General features: G+C 46.4%; 1 protein-coding gene across 1 annotated transcript in view; it reads right to left on the reverse strand.

The window, feature by feature from the left end:
• The window catches only part of mogat2 (monoacylglycerol O-acyltransferase 2), a gene marked incomplete at both ends in the record, with an annotated part of 98,190 nt that overhangs the window by 65,594 nt on the left and 12,042 nt on the right, over positions 1–20,554 (reverse strand). The window contains one exon of the mRNA XM_084319680.1: positions 12,853–13,031. Coding sequence (XP_084175806.1) covers positions 12,853–13,031 — 179 coding nt within the window. The remainder of the gene's footprint in view (positions 1–12,852; positions 13,032–20,554) is intronic.

A 20,554-nucleotide genomic window follows, 5' to 3' on the forward strand; every position in this document is an offset into this window, starting at 1 on the left:
CAAGCACAGAGAGACTCAGAAGAAGCTTCTATCCCCAGGCCATCAGGATGCTCAACGAACAATAACACTATGTAACAACCATCAAATGCACTCACAGCACACACATCCACACGCACACACTCACTTTAAACAAACAACTCACTGCAGCACCCACTTTACCCACTTTAGAACACCTAAACACACTTTATATTAATTGGTAAAGAATTTGCACTACAACTGTATGGCGACTATCCAAACATTTATGGAGTCACCGAGAGACTAAACCGGGGAAATAATTCTACCTGCCAGACACACCGATTGTCATGAAATCACTGCTCCAGGATACTGCGTTTGGTTACTTTATTGCGATTAAAAGCAGTTGATATAGTAACGTCATTAAAAGCAAATCACAGCTTGATTTAATATTGTGTAACGTGCGGTTAGCAAAGTATGACTTCCCCGTTCACTCCCTCATCATTCCAATACCTGAAACCCCGCCGGTGCACAGCTGACTTTTACTCATACTACAACACCACGTGACCCATTTGTGAATGACGTGACCATAACAACCCGTCTTGTCTATACCTGTCACCAACAACAACCCATACCTCATTACACCTTACTGTAAATTGTACCTCATCCCATTTCTGCTTTGTACTGTATAGTATATTGTATTGTAACTCAGTTACTTCTACTCTGCATTGTACATTGTATATATGTATATACTGAACACTTTTGTCTACGTACTTGACTTCTATTTTATACTGCTATACTTATTTTATACTTATCTATTTTTGTCTAGCACAGTCCCTGGAAAGTAACAGAAAGAAGCATTTTGTATAAAAGTATTCTGTACTTCTGTATGACAACTAATAAAAAAACTTGAAACTTGAAACTTGAAGCAAATTTTCATCTGTAGTATATACAAAAAACATGAAATACAAACCGTGCACGAGTTCAAAATATACATACACGTAAAATGCCACACAACATGCACAGGACACACAGCATAAAGAGTGCAAGATTTCAAAATACATACACATATAAATGCAAAACAACATGCACATACACACAGCACAAAGCCAAACATACTCAACTATTCTTGACGCTTAAAATACAAGACAGAATTAAAAAATACAAAGTAAAAATAACTGAGTCCCTTGTGTAATCATCTATCAACTATTTACATCTTCCTGTATTTAGTACCCTGTATCACCCTGTGGTACAATGTAGTACCATGTAATACCCTGTAATATCATGTAGTATTCTGTAGTATCATTGTAGTAACCTGTAGTACCATGTAGCCCATTGATTGATTGATTGATTGAAAAGTTTATTAACAGATTGCAGAATGGGTACAGTACAGTACAGCTCAATACATACAATTGTTAAGGGGATGCAGACCAGAGAAAGACTTTCGTCTTGTTTACATCAGGGTCCCCCATTTTAAATTCATCATATGACACACACGACATACAGATAGACAGTACTGCTACATCTATACATTTATGACATACCAGATTTGCAAATACAGTACTGTTTGTGATACTAAAATAAATCCAGAAAAAGGGTGTATATACATTTGACATAGAAACTGTACATTGGAGGAGGTTGGGTAGGTGGGGTGGGGTTGGGTGGGGCTGTACATTGGAATACTGACAAGGCCATACTTGGTCTTTACTGTACAACTGGGTTAGGACATTTGTAGGGGCCAGTTTCGAATTGCAGTCTCCCGTAGGTGTTTTTTGAGAGTGTTTTTGAAAGTGGGTAGTGATTCACATTCCTTTACAGCTTTGGGTAGGGCGTTCCACATTGATGTGGCATAATTGCGAAACGTGTTTAGTCCCTTGTTTGAGCCGAATCTGGGTTTTACATGATTTGTGGAGCTCCCTCTGGTGTTGTGATCGTGGTATTCACTGACCTTTGGGAAGTATTTTGAGAATACCCTGTAGTTAGTACTTTGCTTGATTATAGTATCACGCATTAATTTTCTATGGCTGCCCAGAGTTAAGTTGTTATTAAGTTTGAATAAAACACCTACTGTTGTGAAGGGCCAGATTAAACCGAATATATATATTTATTTATATATATATATTTAATTGTATTTGTATATTCTCTAATATTCCCTGATATCCCTTGTATATTCCTTGTACAATATGCATTGAATATCCATTCTAGCCTACTGAACATCCCATAATAGTCTCCATTCTACTATTGGTCGAGACCTTGGTGCCAGGCTGCCATACCCCTCAGACCCAGTTCAAACGTACCGCTCGACATGTTCGAACAAGTCCTAGTTCCGCGTAGGAATTTGGCTACCGCACCACTAATGGGACTATTTGTTCACAGTGCGTATATATACTGCGCTACTAAAGTAGGACTTTCTTTTCAGTCCAGTTTCTTACCCTCCAATAGAGTCACAGACGTAAAGCCTCCCCGCGATGCCACGTGTGGGAGTAAGGCCAAGTTCGCCTACCATCGGTATTGAGACATCGTGTATATTAATATTTGAATAGTCATATTTGGCACTATATCGTCGAGTTGGACGTAGTCTATTAAAGCTAATAATAGTCTGTTAATATATAGTGCTTCGTGCGGTGAGAATACTACCGTAGTCAGTACCCCATCGTTTCGGGCAGAGAACTGGCTGCTTACCCAGGGTGGTTGACCCTATGTGAAGCTGCACCCGAGGAGCCCCAGAGCCGACGAGCGAGTGGACCTGTATACCGGATTATTCTACCGACGACAGCCCGCCTTCCCAGGCACGGATTATGCTTTGGATACTTTGATTATTCTATGGATAAAGACCCCCGACACTACCGTGTGTTGGAACCCCCCCCCTGGAGAGGACACAAGGTGAGGAGACGCTCTGCAAGACGAGGTCTCTCCACATCTCTCCCCCGTGGACCGGAGAGAGCCGGCCCACAAAGAGTCCACCTGCTTTCATCTGTGGTCCAAGGATCGCCGGCGCATTGAACGGCACTACAGTGGGTTCTCCTGGGATACCCTTGGCCGGACGAGGCAGCTGGATTCTACCCCCCCCCCCCCCCCTCCTACTCCTGTCGGCTTACAATCGACCGGATTAACCCCCTCTAGTGTATCCAGCCTATAATCATTAAAGTATCATTGCTGTTATTCCTTAACTATTCCAGGTCGTATATTTACCACCTACGCCTTCAGAGATTGGACATTATCTATTGATATACCGACGAATACTCCTTGCCATAAAAGTGCATACTATTTCAATTCATAAATGTAATTAAGTGATTAAGTGTTTAGTCTACACACCATCGCTGTGTAGGCAATAAAGACTTGTTTCTAATTCGTACATTTGTGTTGGATCCGTTTCATCTACGTGAGAGTGTTCATGATAATATATTTATGCCGTGTACTGGGTGGCCGAATATTAAGTACAAAGGTAGTGGTAGTAAGTATCATATCTAGTAATACAGTCAGGGAATTGTACCCCTCAGTTACAATTGGTCCTTCGAGCCGGATGGTAATTAGTGTAATATTAATATAGTGTTATTAATATTGAAATGGCCTATGATGAACACTCCACGAAACGATCCTCCTAACCAACGCCCGCAGCGCGAACGACGGCTCCCTCAGTACTTAGAGGCTTACGCTGTCAGTCAACAACCTAGTCTTCTACTAACAGTAAACGCGGTAAAACTAGAAAGTAAAAGTATGTCTAACCCCAACGCCCAGACTACCCCGACCATAGAGGCCCCTACGGGCTCTAATGTAACTGACCAAGTTCACGGTGGGGACCAGTGGGAACCAGACATGACTTCACACCCCGCCAGTACTGAAGAAGTAGTCCCTGATGAGTCCCGGGAGGAATACAACACTACCGAGAGAGAACTCGGCACGGAAGAAGACGGGGAGAGCACCGTGGAGATAGAGCTCCAAGGCTCCGCAAGGAGTACCCCGAGGGAAGGCTCCCCTATACAACCGCCTTCTCCCAGCGAGGCAGAGAGGACCCTACAGCAGGCCTTCCTCATCAGCCTGAACGCCGCTGCTGAACGCGACCGACTGCAGATCCAGCAGCGGAGCGAAGAAGAGCAGATACGTCTAGAAATAAGACGCATTCAGATGGAAGAGAATGTGGCCCGAGAACGAGCCGGTGCTCAACGGGACGCAGAGCGCGACAGACAGCAAGCGCAACTAATAGAACAGTTGATCAGATGGACAACACCCTCTCCCTCCGCCAGAGGCTCCAGGAACTCGTCTAGACACACCTCCAGGGCGGCATCCCCTAGCCGAGTAAACAACCCTGAACTTGACCAACAGACGAGGTCTATACCCCCCACAGACCACCTCCCCCCACCGGTCCAAGCGAGACCTAGCAACCGGGAAGGAGCAGCATATCCTGTGGAGAGGCTAAACCAGAGACTACAAGCACTGGATGACCTAACTGAAGACGAAGAGGAAGAGGAGGAGAACCACGCCCGAAGACAGCACAGTACTCTACCGGACCAGGAGGTCCGGTACAGCCCAGGCTATACTCCCGCGGAGCTGCGCTACAGACCCCCGACTCTATACACGGGTGAGCACGACGCACGACCCGCACCGAGGAACAGCACCTGGACAAGCGGGCCATGGTACACTGCCGGTACCAGCCCATACCAAGAAGCGGGAGGAGACTCGCCTAGGAGGCCTCTCCCCCAACGCTCGCCGATGTATCCACAGTCAGCGTCATACATTGGCACGCCTATGGTACCCGACTTCACCCAAGAGAACCGGGCCCAGTATACAGAACTCTGCATGTGTCTGGAGACCATGTTGGTGGATGTATTGGATGAACGCCACAAATACGCCATCCTACTGCAGCACTTAAAGGTGCCCCGCGCACATAATATAGCGCTCGCCTACGCGACTTCCACCACCCCATACACAGCAGCGCTGGTAGCATTGGACCAGAGGTATGGGCGCATATGGGATTACGTGATCCAGGAGATCCGACACATCGACCGCTTACCCCCAGCAATAGACAATCGAGCACTGGACGACCTGTCCATCAGAGTGCAGTCCCTGGTAGGGATGTTGGGAGCGCAAAGAGAGAAGGGGAAGTATGAACTTTACGCCAACTCAAATGTGGAAAGGATCCTGGAGAAGCTGCCGCCCGCTCGTCAGGAGCGCTTTAGGCGGCAGAGGGACCACAGAGACCCGAATGGCCCCGAACCGAACCTCCTCGATCTAGCAGACTTCCTGGCGAGAGAAGTCAGCAGCCTACGGCTAGATACATTCGGACGGAGCACCCCTGGCTCCAGAGAAGGAACCAGACGACTAAATGATGGAAGAAGATCGGTGACTGTGATGCACCAATCGGAGTCAGTACCGAGCAGCAGGAGCCACAGTACCCCCTCCAGAACGGAGAAGTGGAAGATAGTGTGCCCCTACTGTGAGAAAGAACACTGGCTAGCGCAATGTGACTCCTTCCCCAAGCTGAACGCGGAGGAAGCAGGTCAATGGATAAAGTCCAACAAGCGCTGTTTTCGCTGTGCGCGCTCACACATGGCAGCCGAATGCCGCTTAAAGAAAAGGTGCACCAAGTGCGATGGAGCCCATCTGGACATACTTCACGACAGTAACAGACGGCGCCCTTCACCTGCACCATCCAGCCGCAAAGCGAGCGTCATGTACATCGATCCCGCCAGCAGCAGTGGAGCCCGAGTACTCCTAAAAGTAGTGCGTGTGACACTAAGCTACCAGAATAAAGTCCTGGACACTTACGCCGTCCTCGATGACGGGTCAGAGAAGACCCTGCTGCTCGCCTCCGCTGCGGCCCAGCTAGGGCTGCGGGGGAGCGAAACCCAAATGACAATTCGGACAATAAGACGAGATTTGAAGACGATAAAGGGCGAGAATGTCTCATTCTCTATCGCAGCAAGCGGCCAGCCTGAGCGACGGTACCAGATTGCAGACGCTTTCACCAGCCAAGAAATAGGACTGTCGCGGTACACATACCCCGTCGCCAAGCTGATGGAGAAATATGCACATCTGCGCAAGTTACCGATCCCGCTCATAGACAATGCTATGCCGACCCTGTTGATAGGCTCCGACCATGCAGACCTCATTGTCCCGATAGACCGGGTTCATACCGGACCCCGAGGCTGTCCTGCAGCAGTCGAGACCCATTTGGGATGGACTCTCCAAGGCCCGCTCGCCAAATCTCTCAACCGAAGTACAGCCACTAGATGTCTCCACTCCCGAGTCACAGAGGGAGAAACCGCACTCCTGCAACACGTAGAGCGGCTATGGAGCTTGGAACAAATGCCCTTTAAGAATGGAAAGAAAGACATTCGCTCTAAAGATGACATTTACGCCATTCACCTCCTCGAGACAGGGACCAAGAGAGTCCCGGTCAACGGCGTGTTGAGATACGCCACGCCACTCCTGCGGCGAGAAGGAATGCCTACTTTCCACGCCAAGACAGACGCCATAGAACGGTACCTGCTGAACACGGAGCGGCGCTTAGCCAAGAACCCCGCCCAAGAGAGTGTATACCGCGCTGAGATTGAGAAGCTCATCACAGCGGGACACGTCACAAAGATGGACATTAAAGAGGCTGACCAGACCACTGAATCGTGGTACGTGCCCCACCACAAGGTCCATCACAACGGTAAAGACCGCATAGTATTTAACTGCAGCTACCAGATCGGATCCCAAAATCTGAATAAAGAGTTACTGCCCGGTCCCACACTCGGCCCCTCCCTACTCGGCGTTCTACTCCGCTTCCGCCAGGAAAAGGTGGCCATCAGCGGGGACATTAAAGGAATGTTCCTGCAGGTGAGATTAGTAGAGGCGGACAAGCCCCTGTTACGGTTCCTATGGAGAGAGAAGCCAGGAGATGAGCACCCAGCCATCTACCAATGGGAAGTCCTCCCCTTCGGAACGACGTGCAGCCCCTGCTGTGCGACATTTGCACTACAGAAACATGTAGCAGAGGACCCAGCAGCGGACGAAGAGGTCCGACACAGCGTAAAGAACAGCTTCTACGTAGACAACTGTCTACAAAGCCTTTCAACCCAGGAAGAAGCCGAGGCTCTCCTGATTAAACTCCGCGCCTCATTGATCAAAGGCGGCTTTGATCTCAGGCAGTGGGCCAGCAGCGATCCGCAAGTACTGCGCAGCCTCTCCTCCGAGGACAAGGCAGCCAGCAGCGAGACCTGGATGGCTACAATCCCGGGAGAAGCCCAGGAGATGACCCTGGGATTGGTGTGGCGATTCAAAACAGATTCGCTTCACTACAGACACAAGCCCCTGACTACGGAGCAGGGAAGGCCGGCGGCGGCGCCGACCACCAGACGGAGTGTGTACACAACACTCGCCCGACAATATGACCCGCTAGGATGTATTCTACCGTACACCACCAGGGCAAAAATGATTGTACGAGCATTGTGGGACAAGGACCAGGGCTGGGACGACCCCATTCCCGCACACCTTGCATCCACCTGGAGAGAGTGGGAGATGGAGCTCCACTCACTCCCAGGCGTTAATATGCGCCGAAGCTACTTCCCACCCAAGGTGAGGCCAGAGACATGTAAAATGGACTTGCACGTCTTCAGTGACGCCTCAGAGGTCGCATACGGATCAGTGGCCTACTTGCGGGCCCAAGACCAAGGGGGAGAGATCTACACAGCATTTGTCCTCGCCCGCTCGAGAGTAGCCCCACGCAAGCAACAATCTATCCCACGTCTAGAGCTCTGCGCAGCCCTAGCCGGAGCGCACCTAGCCACGCTCATCCAACGTGAGCTCACCATACCGGTGTCTAGAACAATCCTGTGGTCAGATTCCACGACGGTACTCGCCTGGATCAAATCGGACTCATGCAAGTACAAAGTCTTCGTGGGAGTCAGAGTCACCGAGATTCAAGACTTAACCGAAGAGTTAACCGGAGAAACAGAGTGGCGCTACGTTGATACAAAACAGAACCCAGCTGACGTCATCACCCGGGGGATGCCCCTGGATGACCTCACCCGTCGCAATGTCTACAGTGACGGCCCCGCATTCCTAAGACTCCCGGAAGGACAGTGGCCCATGCCTATCCCGAGGGAAGCCAGTCCAGAGGAGGTGGAAATTAAGAAGTCTGTGTTCTGTGGATTGAGCACCGTAGCCTCCACCGACCCTAACATAAACGATTGCACGTCCATAGAGAGTGCACAACAAAGAACATTCCTGCGGTACCACCCGGAGTGCAAGTCCCCCGCTGATATGTCAGCAGCTAACTACGAGGAAGCAGAATTGCTTCTACTGCAGCGAGCCCAGAGAGACTCGTTCCCCGATGAATTGGCCTGTCTACAGGGAGGAAAGCCCGTCCCATCCGACAGCAGATTAATTCATCTGGCCCCCGAGAGCGACGCTCACACCCTCATCAGAGTGGGTGGTCGCCTACGCAGAGCCCCCAATCTACCGGATGACATTAAATACCCGATCGTATTGAACAGCCGACACAAGGTCACAGAGCTGATTATAAAGAAATACGATGAGGATGTACATCACGCAGGAGCAGAAAGAGTCTTCGCGGAAATCAGACGTCGTTACTGGATCCTACAAGGAAGAGAGGCGGTACGACGCTTCCAACGAACATGTCTAGACTGCCGCAAGTGGCGCGCGCAGCCCAGCATACCAAGGATGGCTGACCTTCCTCCATGTCGCCTCCGAATCGGTGACAAGCCATTCCACTCAACGGGTATGGACTGCTTTGGCCCGCTGCACATAAAGAAAGGAAGAGGAACCGAGAAGCGGTGGGGTATTGTATTCAAATGCATGACCACCAGAGCGATACACATCGAGCTTCTCCCGACCATGAGCACAGACTCATTCCTTATGGCCTTCCGTAGATTCACATCACGGAAAGGAAGACCGTCTACCCTATTGTCCGATCATGGGACAAACTTCAAAGGCGGCGAAAGAGAGCTGAGAGAGAGCTTCCAAGCTATGGGCCCAGAACTTAAGACCCACCTCGCTCCAGCACAGGTTGATTTCCAATTCAACCCCCCAAACGCACCCCACTTCGGTGGCACTTGGGAACGAGAAGTGCGCTCCATAAAGACAGCCCTGTACGCAGTACTTGGGGCCCAGACTGTGGCGGAAGAAGTCCTAATGACAGTCCTCACGGAGATTGAGGGAGTACTTAACTCGAAGCCCCTCGGATATGTCTCCAGTGATGTGGCGGATATCGACCCAGTTACCCCCAACACACTCCTGATGGGGCGGCTAGATCCCACATTACCCCAGACAATGTACCGGCCTGAAGAAGCGAACGGCCGACGAATGTGGAGGTACAGCCAAGTATTAGCCGACAAGTTTTGGAACAGTTTCCTACTGCACTACCTACCGTCTCTACAGACCCGCCAGAAGTGGGTAAAGGAGAGAGACAATTTGACAGAAGGAACAGTCGTCATGATTATTGATCAATCACTGCCCAGAGCTATGTGGCCGGCCGGCCGCGTAAGCAAAGTGATCACCGGTGCCGACGGCAAGGTCCGAGCAGCTGAAGTGCTCGTCCAGGGTCGCACTTACACCCGTCCCGTGGCAAGGCTCATAGAACTGCCTCGACTCCCAGACACAATCGATGATGACCATGACCCTACAACCCTATGACTTTGTGAAGTTGACTGACCCCTACAGCAAACCCTTATGTGTAAATAGACAACGCGATTAATCTGTCTCCGTTTAACTGATTAGGTCCGGGACCTATTCAGGGGGTGGCTGTTGTGAAGGGCCAGATTAAACCGAATATATATATTTATTTATATATATATATTTAATTGTATTTGTATATTCTCTAATATTCCCTGATATCCCTTGTATATTCCTTGTACAATATGCATTGAATATCCATTCTAGCCTACTGAACATCCCATAATAGTCTCCATTCTACTATTGGTCGAGACCTTGGGGCCAGGCTGCCATACCCCTCAGACCCAGTTCAAACGTACCGCTCGACATGTACGAACAAGTCCTAGTTCCGCGTAGGAATTTGGCTACCGCACCACTAATGGGACTATTTGTTCACAGTGCGTATATATACTGCGCTACTAAAGTAGGACTTTCTTTTCAGTCCAGTTTCTTACCCTCCAATAGAGTCACAGACGTAAAGCCTCCCCGCGATGCCACGTGTGGGAGTAAGGCCAAGTTCGCCTACCATCGGTATTGAGACATCGTGTATATTAATATTTGAATAGTCATATTTGGCACTATATCGTCGAGTTGGACGTAGTCTATTAAAGCTAATAATAGTCTGTTAATATATAGTGCTTCGTGCGGTGAGAATACTACCGTAGTCAGTACCCCATCGTTTCGGGCAGAGAACTGGCTGCTTACCCAGGGTGGTTGACCCTATGTGAAGCTGCACCCGAGGAGCCCCAGAGCCGACGAGCGAGTGGACCTGTATACCGGATTATTCTACCGACGACAGCCCGCCTTCCCAGGCACGGATTATGCTTTGGATACTTTGATTATTCTATGGATAAAGACCACCGACACTACCGTGTGTTGGAACCCCCCCCCTGGAGAGGACACAAGGTGAGGAGACGCTCTGCAAGACGAGGTCTCTCCACATCTCTCCCCCGTGGACCGGAGAGAGCCGGCCCACAAAGAGTCCACCTGCTTTCATCTGTGGTCCAAGGATCGCCGGCGCATTGAACGGCACTACAGTGGGTTCTCCTGGGATACCCTTGGCCGGACGAGGCAGCTGGATTCTACCCCCCCCCCCCCCCTCCTACTCCTGTCGGCTTACAATCGACCGGATTAACCCCCTCTAGTGTATCCAGCCTATAATCATTAAAGTATCATTGCTGTTATTCCTTAACTATTCCAGGTCGTATATTTACCACCTACGCCTTCAGAGATTGGACATTATCTATTGATATACCGACGAATACTCCTTGCCATAAAAGTGCATACTATTTCAATTCATAAATGTAATTAAGTGATTAAGTGTTTAGTCTACACACCATCGCTGTGTAGGCAATAAAGACTTGTTTCTAATTCGTACATTTGTGTTGGATCCGTTTCATCTACGTGAGAGTGTTCATGATAATATATTTATGCCGTGTACTGGGTGGCCGAATATTAAGTACAAAGGTAGTGGTAGTAAGTATCATATCTAGTAATACAGTCAGGGAATTGTACCCCTCAGTTACACCTACCCTTCACTAAAAGTTGTGAACATTGTTTTTTGTGTGTGTTCTGATGCCTAGAGCGGAGGATATCTTGAAGCCTTATGGCAATCAGGATGAAAGAAATAAACCATCAGAAAGGTGTACACTGGTCAGATTTGACCGTAACACAACAGGAGGGTTAATGTAAATGTAGCCGGTGTGATCTTGTCTGCGTTGTGTTTTTTTAGTCGATTCGACCCCTGTTAAGGGATCGCCCTGAGTGGGAGTTGAACCCCGGACGCCCGCGTCGCGGGCGGCATCACAGACCACTAAGCAAGAAGTGAATTCACTTCTTGCTTCCGGGTTTGGATGCCTCTGGGGAGTGAGTTTACTTGCAGTACCGCTTACCATCCACAGCCACGTCACTACTTGTACCCGTGACTGTGGATATACTGCGGTACCTCCGTTACATAAAGTTATCATTATCATAGACATAGACATATATAAAGGCTAAGATGACTCACCCGCGCTGGAGACCGACGTTGCCACATGGTGGCCATCTTGCCACAGGCAGCACGCCCACTCATAACATGAATGTCTATGGTGCATGTACTATTGAAATAACCATAGCTTGCAAAATTTTCAAACGGTTTGGTTTGTTATAAACGTCAGAGATGTAGTTATCATACTGCATACTTATAATGGACTTTCATATGAAAATATTTTCAACATGTCCAAGCATCATAGCCACGTTAATAACGTTTGTAATAAACCAGACCGTTTGTAAATTGGTTGAAAATTTTGCAAGCTATAGTTATTTCAATAGTACATGAGCTTTTACTAATTTGGCTGACATTTTTGAATAACTGGAACAATATTCGCATAAATGCTCTGTGCATTCATATAATACTAAATGTTCTGTGCAATATAACAACATTTTCTCATATATTTTTTCATCTTTTATATATATTTTACTTATCTTTGACACTAAGGACTCCAAAAATGCCATGTCACGTCAACCACCCATGTACTATTGAAATAACTATAGCTTGCTCAATTTTCAACCAATTTGTTGACAGAACTGGCTATGGGGCGACAATAATATGTTCATGAGGCATGGTTTCTACCTTTAGCCTTTAATCGGCATGGTTTATTATTTACATTTCACAACAGCAGCACATGAGATCTCCTCTCCGTGAGAGGTAGGTGGGAAGAGACAGAGGGGGAGTCGGCATCAGTTTATATACCCTCTACCTGGCGGTAACGTTAACAGCTCCGCCTATAGCGCCCTCCAGTGGAAACAGTTATGCATAGTTAGACAGTTACTCAGTTACTAGCAATCATATATAACCTCTAACTTTAACACAATTTACAAACTGTCTGGTTTATTACAAACGTTATTAACGTGGCTATGATGCTTCGACATGTTGAAAATATTTTCATATGAAAGTCCATTATAAGTATGCAGTATGATAACTACATCTGACGTTTATAACAAACCAAACCGTTTGAAAATCGGTTGAAAATTTTGCAAGCTATGGTTATTTCAATAGTGCACCAATGCCATAGACATTCATGTTATGAGTGGGCGTGCTGCCTGTGAAATTTGAAATTTATTAGAAGGATAAGCCCCTTGAGATATGCTATCTCGTTTTCGAGGGGGTCCTTAAGATGTGACAAGATGGCCACCGGTGAACTACGCTGGAGACTCCGCCTTGCACCATCTAGTTATATATATCTATGATCATTATCATCTCACCTTGACAGGGAAGTAGTCCCTCATGTAGACCCACAGTTTGAGGCTGCACAGGTACGGCACCTTGCGGCCACCCTGCCAGGGCGTGTCATAGTCAAAGAACCACCACACAGCGTACAGGACGCTGATCAGCCAAAAGCGTGTGAAAAGGAGGTAGATGAACAAGACAATGCAGGTCGGCGCTGGGGGAGAGAGAGGTCAATCGGGTCAAAGAGATGACATTACATCCGCAGACGACTCCTCGTAATAGTCATACTTAAGAAGGTTGATATCTGTATGAGGATGAATCAATTGCACACGTACTGTAGTAGCACCACATAGCTGGATTAACCAGTTCACTACCACACTACAGAAGGTTAACCAGGGTTAACCTTCTGTTTTGTGGTTGTGAAAGGCTTAACCCTTTGTCGTGTGGCAGTGAAATTGTTAACCTTCTGTATTGTCGCAGTGAAAGGCTTAACCATTTGGTAGAGTGGTAGTGAAAGGGTTAAGGCGAGGCACCACAGGTGAAAAGGATGATTTTGGGGTAGGTGGGTAGGTCCGTTTTGGGATATTACAGTAGTTGTAGTTTCATAAAACATATAATGCCAGTGGCGGCCTGCCGATAGGGGGCGCTGGGGCGCCGCCCCCCCTGGTAAAGAGAGCAGGAGAAGAAGAAAATGTTTTATTTTTATTTAAATTTTAGACCCCTAAAAATAAAATAAACATGTTTAAAATGAATAATATTTACTAATTTTAAGTGTTTGTGTTTCAAATGCACAATAACGTTAATATATCAAATATAAATCATTGTTTTGTGATTCACATGACGTCACTGTCTGATATGGTATAGAGTACCTCTAAAGCTGGGTGAGACGTAGCGCGCACACAGTGGGCGTGCACTGGTATCATCGCAGCCAATTAAATAGGTCAAGCAAATACATTTCGCCTATCAGTGCGTTCAAATATAATGTAATATGATGTAATCGGAGCGTGTTTTTCTAGCGCTCCAAGCAAGCAGGGTCCTTCCTGCTGTGTTGTCACTCCCCCAGTCCGGATAGTTTGCTAGCTTACTAGTAGCTACCATGGATCATGAAGGCAGGACATTACAACCTTGAATGCAGGTAAATCCCTCAAAACAATACATTTTGAGAGATGAACACTGGAGTGAAAGAGTTTCGACCTCATCAGCCTGATATCTCCTCAATTCAGAAACAATCAACATGAACAGACAGAGGAAGGATATACTCTGTCGTTTTCTAGCTGGTGGTACTTGTGATGGCTAACAAGAAGCTATATGGCTAGCTGGATGCAGCTACCAGCTACCCATGGTATGGACTTTTACTGGAGTTTCTTTTTGAGTGAATAAAAAAAAAAAAAAAGGCGCTATTGGAAACGTGGCTGCATTGACTGTGATCATATATTGATTGATGGCAATGGTGATAGTTGTACTCTACCTACTTAAATATTTGTACCTTGTGGTTTCGCCGAAGCTCTGACGTGCACAGTAGGCTACTCAGTGTGTGGTTTCACCAATACGTGCACGCGTGTGTGTGTGTGACATTGTGATACCTCGCTACATGTTTGCAAAATGTTTGGTATAGCGCCTCCCCTCACCAGCCACCACTGTATAATGCGATCATCTAAAACAACTATAAAAGGTTACTAAGCTATGTATAGTTTTAATACCAGCTGCATATGTAAACAAAGCTACTGAAAGAGATTTAACAGCCATGTTCTCAAAATGACTACTCCCTGTACGCTAAATGCTTTTTTGTGTGTATGTTGTTCAACTAACTCATAGATATAGCCACCAAATTTGATATGTTGCTTCTTAACAAGAACATTTAAATCTTAATCTAACAAATGTTCTTCTGACAACACATGGTTTTTCAAACACAACAAAGTAGACCCAAGTAATATTTAATTATATATTTTGCCTGTTGTAAATATTTAATATTGACACTGAGCTATAGGGGGATAAGCCTGAATGCAAATGATGAGTGCATCCCCACCGTGACAACATGGCTCCTCTCTGCATTCTTCCACTGGCATCAGATTGCCCGTGGTCAAACCTGGCTGCCACACTCACTAATGCTCATACAGTAATTCACATGATGGTTCATCAGACTCACATTGCTGTCCTCTCTGAACTAACTAAGTAAACAGAATAAGTAAACATATTCAAAAATAAGCTAAAAACGTACGTCTTCACCATAGCCTTTTAATACACTCCGCTGTTGATTGTACTGTAGCACTATTTTACTCTGTCCATTCTATTTTATTGCACTTCTATTTTACTTTACTTTGTATTGCATTGCACTATTGCATACTTTTACAGTCTGTATTCTACTATTTTATTGCACTGCACTATTTTACTCTGTCTATTACTTTTTATTACAGATTCAAAACTGTCAGGTATTAAACGGTGTGGGTATCAAACAAGAAAGACTGTCAGGCTTTAAAACTGTGTAGGACCCAGGCCTAGAACTGCGCCCTGAGAGAGGGGACTGTGCCCTGAGAGAGGGGACTGTGCCCTGAGAGGGAGGTTTGTCCTGGGTGGGAGGTTTGAAGGGTCAAAGTACAGGAGGGAATACTGTCAGGTTTTAAACTGTGGATACCAAACAGAGAAAGTAAAGACGACTTTGAACTGTTAAACCGTAATCCAGAACAATTTTATTGCACTGTAAAAAGTGTCTGCACTTTATGTGTTCATTTCATGTGTATTCTATTCTACTATACTTATTACACTGCACTATTGCACTATTTTACTCTGTTCTATCTTACTCTTTCTATTATTGTATATTTTTAAAACTGAATCAAACCATAAACAATGTGGCCTGTTGGGATGTTAGATCCTAATATGAAAAACTGTGATTTTATATGTCTGCAATTTATGTGCTCATTTTATGCCTGTCTTTTTTCTGTTGTGAAGCACTTTGAGCTGCAGTTTATGTATAAAAGGTGGTATATAATGTGACGACCCCCACTTTACCTGCAATGGGGAGTCTTCTGACTCAAAGAGCATGGTAGAGTGGGTAGGTCGTTACCCCAATTTGAAGCACCTGTGCAGTGCAGAGAACTGCCTGCAGCACCCTTATATACGTTCCCCTGTCTAATCCCTTCTGTCTGCTTTCCCATCTCCCAGGACAGGTTGTAGCAACACCAACTTTGAATTCTTTGACTATGGCACTTTGATTGTGACATATGGGGGCTCGTGCCATTTGTAGGACCTTTTGTAGAAATTTGGAAATTGACTGTTTGTAATTTGACCTAGTGTGGTTAAATTTTGCTTGGTAATTTGGCTAGCATTTGGAATTTGGAATTTCACTGGCATTTGTATTTGAGTTCATGTGGGGACAATTAGTTTGGGCTCTGTCTAAATATAGAAGGGTTATTTAAAAAAAAAAAAAAAAAAGTTAGTTGGTTGTACTAGTGTCTGTGACCTGAGGGTTTGGAGCTAGTATTTGTAGCCTGTTGGCTAGAATTTGTTTGTAGCCTAATTATTTGTATGCCAGAGTTGGAGAGTAACATGTGATTTGGTCTTTGTCTTGGGTGTTTGATTGTTTGGGATTTGGGGAAAGTAGCAGTTTGTTTTTTTGCAGATTTCTTGTCAAGAGATTTGTTAATTTGTTTGGTTTCAGTTTGTTATTGCTCGTGTTGAGGCTTTGAAGTTTGATACCTTATTGACACTCTCTGTCAATACAGGCTGGACAGTCTGTGTGTTTTGGGAACCATTAATCCCCGGTTAGGCAAAGATGGCAGGTTCCCAATAGGGGGGCTTGTCTTGGTGTGACCTTTAGGCGGCTACAAACGTGGGTAGAGACAGGAACTTGTGTCCTCTCGGGAGCATGTCTCTGGCACAGAGGAGTGGCTGTATAACAACCTCTCAACCTCTGATGGGCCTTCCCCTTGACTTTGAATCCAGCCATACACTATGCTGCTTTGAAAACGTCTCACTTAGTGCCCTCTCTAAATTGGTTGGCGCGGCTAAACCCACAACCTGTCTGTTTGACCCTCTTCCAGCAACTCTCATCAAAAAAACTCTTCCCAACTCTAGGCCCTGCCCTACTCAATATCTTCAACACCTCCTTGTCTACTGGCGTGGTGCCCCTGGCCTTTAAATCAGCCGTCATTAAACCACTACTTAAAAAACCGAACCTCGACCCTCTAATCTTGAAAAATTACAGACCCATCTCCAATCTTCCGTTCCTATCCAAAGTGTTAGAACGGATTGTCGCAACGCAATTTACTGACCATTTATCTAACAATAATCTTAATGAATCTTTTCAATCTGGCTTTAGAGCCTTACACTCCACCGAAACGGCAGTTACCAAAGTCACAAATGACTTACTGCTCTCTCTTGACTCAAACCTAACTTCTGTGCTCTTATTGCTTGATCTCAGTGCAGCCTTTGACACTATCGATCATTCGATTCTTCTAGGTCGGCTCGAGAATCATGTTGGCATTCGGGGTCAAACACTTGCTTGGTTTAAATCTTATTTAACTGATAGAACTGAAGAATAATGAAGAATAATGATTTAACATCTGAGACCCTCCCAGTGCAATGTGGTGTCCCACAAGGCTCTGTCCTGGGCCCTTTGCTATTTTTGATTTACATGCTACCCCTCGGCAATATTATACGCAAATTTGGCATAAACTTAAATTCTTACGCTGATGACACCCAATTATATATACCTATTAAGCCAAATGATTCCTCCCAATTACAAAATCTTGAGGCCTGCCTGCTTGCCATCAAAAAGTGGATGTCGCAAAACGTTCTACTCCTTAATGCAGATAAAACTGAGATGTTAATTGTTGGCCCCCCAAACCACAGAGGCCTGTTTCAGGACATCTCCCTCAACTTTGATACTTGTCATGTATCCCAGAGCTCCACCATAAAAAAACTCAGAGTAATTTTTTATTCCTCCCTCTCATTTAATGCACATATAAAAAAATTCACCAAAATTGCCTTCTTCCATCTTTGTAATATCGCAAAAATTCGCCCCATTTTAACTCTGGCTGATGCTGAAACCCTGATTCATGCTTTTGTCACGTCTGGACTACTGTAATGCACTTTTTTCAGGCCTACCTAATTCAAGCATCAAAAATCTTCAACTAGTACAAAATGCGGCTGCACGGATACTAACTAAAACTAGAAAATGTTATCACATCACACCAGTTTTGTCCGCCCTACACTGGCTTCCTATTCAAGCCCGATCTGACTTTAAAGTGCTACTCCTCACCTACAAAATTTTAAATGGGCTTGCACCGCTCTATCTATCCGATCTCATCTCCTGATACTCGCCCGCTCGTGCTCTGCGCTCACAAAATGCGGGGCTTCTATCGATTCCTAGGGTTAAAAATAAATCCGCCGGCCACAGAGCCTTTGTCTACCGCGCTCCCTACCTGTGGAACAAATTACCTGCCGTCGTTAGGGGCGCCTGCTCTGTCGAAGCTTTTAAATCCCTGCTTAAGACCCATCTTTTCTCTCGCTCTCCTTCAACCTACCCTGATCTCACCTGGTCGGCGACTGACCTTTAGATTAATCTGTCTAGTTTAGTTAGGATGTCTATCCTTTTGGCCTCTGTCTCTGTCTCGGCCGGTCCCGTGGAACGGCTTCGTGCCGTCTTCTGTCTGGCCTGCAGTGCTGAACCTTCTGAGTGGCTCCTCCTGCCCCCACGGGGCGTGTGGCCCTGGGCTGTTGTCTCGTATCTCACCCTGTGTCCATGCGCTTGCAGTGGTTCTATCTATTGCTCTATTTCACAATTTTCTTGTATACTGTGGTTCTGCCGTTGCCATGTGTGCATGAGCTCACTGCATGTATCTGCTCCATCTCCACCCACTACAAACATGGGAACTCTCTAACCCCCCCCCCACCCAAGATTGCCAAGATTGCAGTGACTGCTCTACGTGCACCACCGAGGCCATGGATCAGCTTCTTATCGTCTTCTGTCCGTGGTCTGTCAACATGGTTTGTGGTCTGTCAACGTGGTTTCATTGCTGGGTTAAGTACTTCTATTCTATTCACATAATATGCTTACTTCATATTGTGGCAACCCCAAGCCACCACTGGGCTTGGTGATTGAAGGACGCTACGTAGCGACCCAATGGCTGGGAGCTGTCCATATTTGGGCGTCCGCTTCCGGACGCACCTGTCGCTAGAAGGTCATCAAGAGCGATTATCGAATCACGGCGTGGTGCGCCTGTTGAGGAGGGGGAACTTAATGGAGCCGAAGAGCACCCTCTCACTCTCTCGTAGCAGCGCAAGGAGACAGGCCACGGAGCGGAGACGCCGCCCGGCCGACAGATTAATTGCTATAAAGCCAGTGAGACGTGTGAAACGTTTATTGTTTATTAGAAAATAAAGAAGAGTATGATTTTGGGAACTGCAACCTGTCTGTGTGTTGTTTATTCTGCCACCCCTACACCTGGAATTGCCACAATATATCTATTATATTCACATATATGCTTACCACTTGTATCTATTGCTATGTCCGCCCATTACAATCACGCGAGCTGTCTAACGCCTGTCCCGTCTCCCTGTCTCCCTGTGAGTTGCTGTCCCGGAGTGATGACCGGAGTGTCGGACGTCCCGCGATGAAGACTGGGAGGATGCGACCCTCGCTGCGTGCCCTCCTGTCTCCCTGTCTCCGGCTGTCCCGTAGTGATGACCGGAGTGCTGGACGTCCCGCGATGATGACGGGGAGGTTGCGACCCTCTCTGCGCCGCCCCCTATCTCCCTGTCTCCGGCTGTCTCGGAGCGATGATCGGAGTGTTGAACGTCCCATGATTAAGACGGGGAGGATGCGACCCTCTTTGCGCCGCTCCTGTGCCTCAAATAGATCCGCTATCAGCTCTATCTTTAATCTTTCAAAATGTTCAGTTGCTATCAGCTCTATCTTACATTTTTCAAAATGTTCAATTGCTATTGCATGCACTCATCTGTGTTTCACTACACACATGAGTGCATGCTTACCAACTGTCCGTCTGCAACACTACTATCACCGACATCTAAGAAGGGAGATCCCCCCTTGAATGGCCCTTCTAAGGTTTCTCTCCTCCACACTGCCTGTGGTGCATTTTTTCCTATTGCTAGGTTTTAGTGAGTTTTTCCTTACCTTCGCGTGGGGTATGTCTGGGAGTGCATTCATTCATTTATTTTGCATTTATTTTAAATTGGTTGGACCTTATGGTGTTCTTGTTTTGTTCTTGACCTATTGTTATGTTTCTTCTTGACTTGTTTAAAGAAGACGTGTCCGGCCCATGGGGACATTAACGTGTGTTGTCGGGCCTTACAAATAAATTTTATTTGATTTGATTACTTCTTCCTCCCAGAGAGTTTTAGTGCATAAGTACCCCCTGCATGTAGCAGCACGAAGATTAGGGTTTGAGGTAGTTAGGTCGTTAGTTAGGCTCTGTAGTTAGTCAGGGTGGGGAGGTTTCATTTGATCAGACTGTTTTGTCCTTGGTATTCACACTTCATTGTCCCAACATAAGTTTGTTTTGTTTGTTTGTAAGCCAATAGTGCACTATGGCACTCAGTTTTGAACAACAGAAGGAACTGCTGCTTATAGAGTTGAAAGAGGAGGAACAAGCGTTGGCTTTAGAGGACATTAGGCAAAAGACTAGATCCACAAAGAATGGATTGCACGGAGCAAGTTGCACCCTTACTTACAATTCATTATGAATTGAAAATGGGGGACCCTGATGTAAACAAGACGAA

This window comes from Notolepis coatsorum (genome assembly GCF_963971535.1).
Source record: "Notolepis coatsorum genome assembly, chromosome: 8".
Taxonomy (NCBI): Eukaryota; Metazoa; Chordata; class Actinopteri; order Aulopiformes; family Paralepididae; genus Notolepis; species Notolepis coatsorum.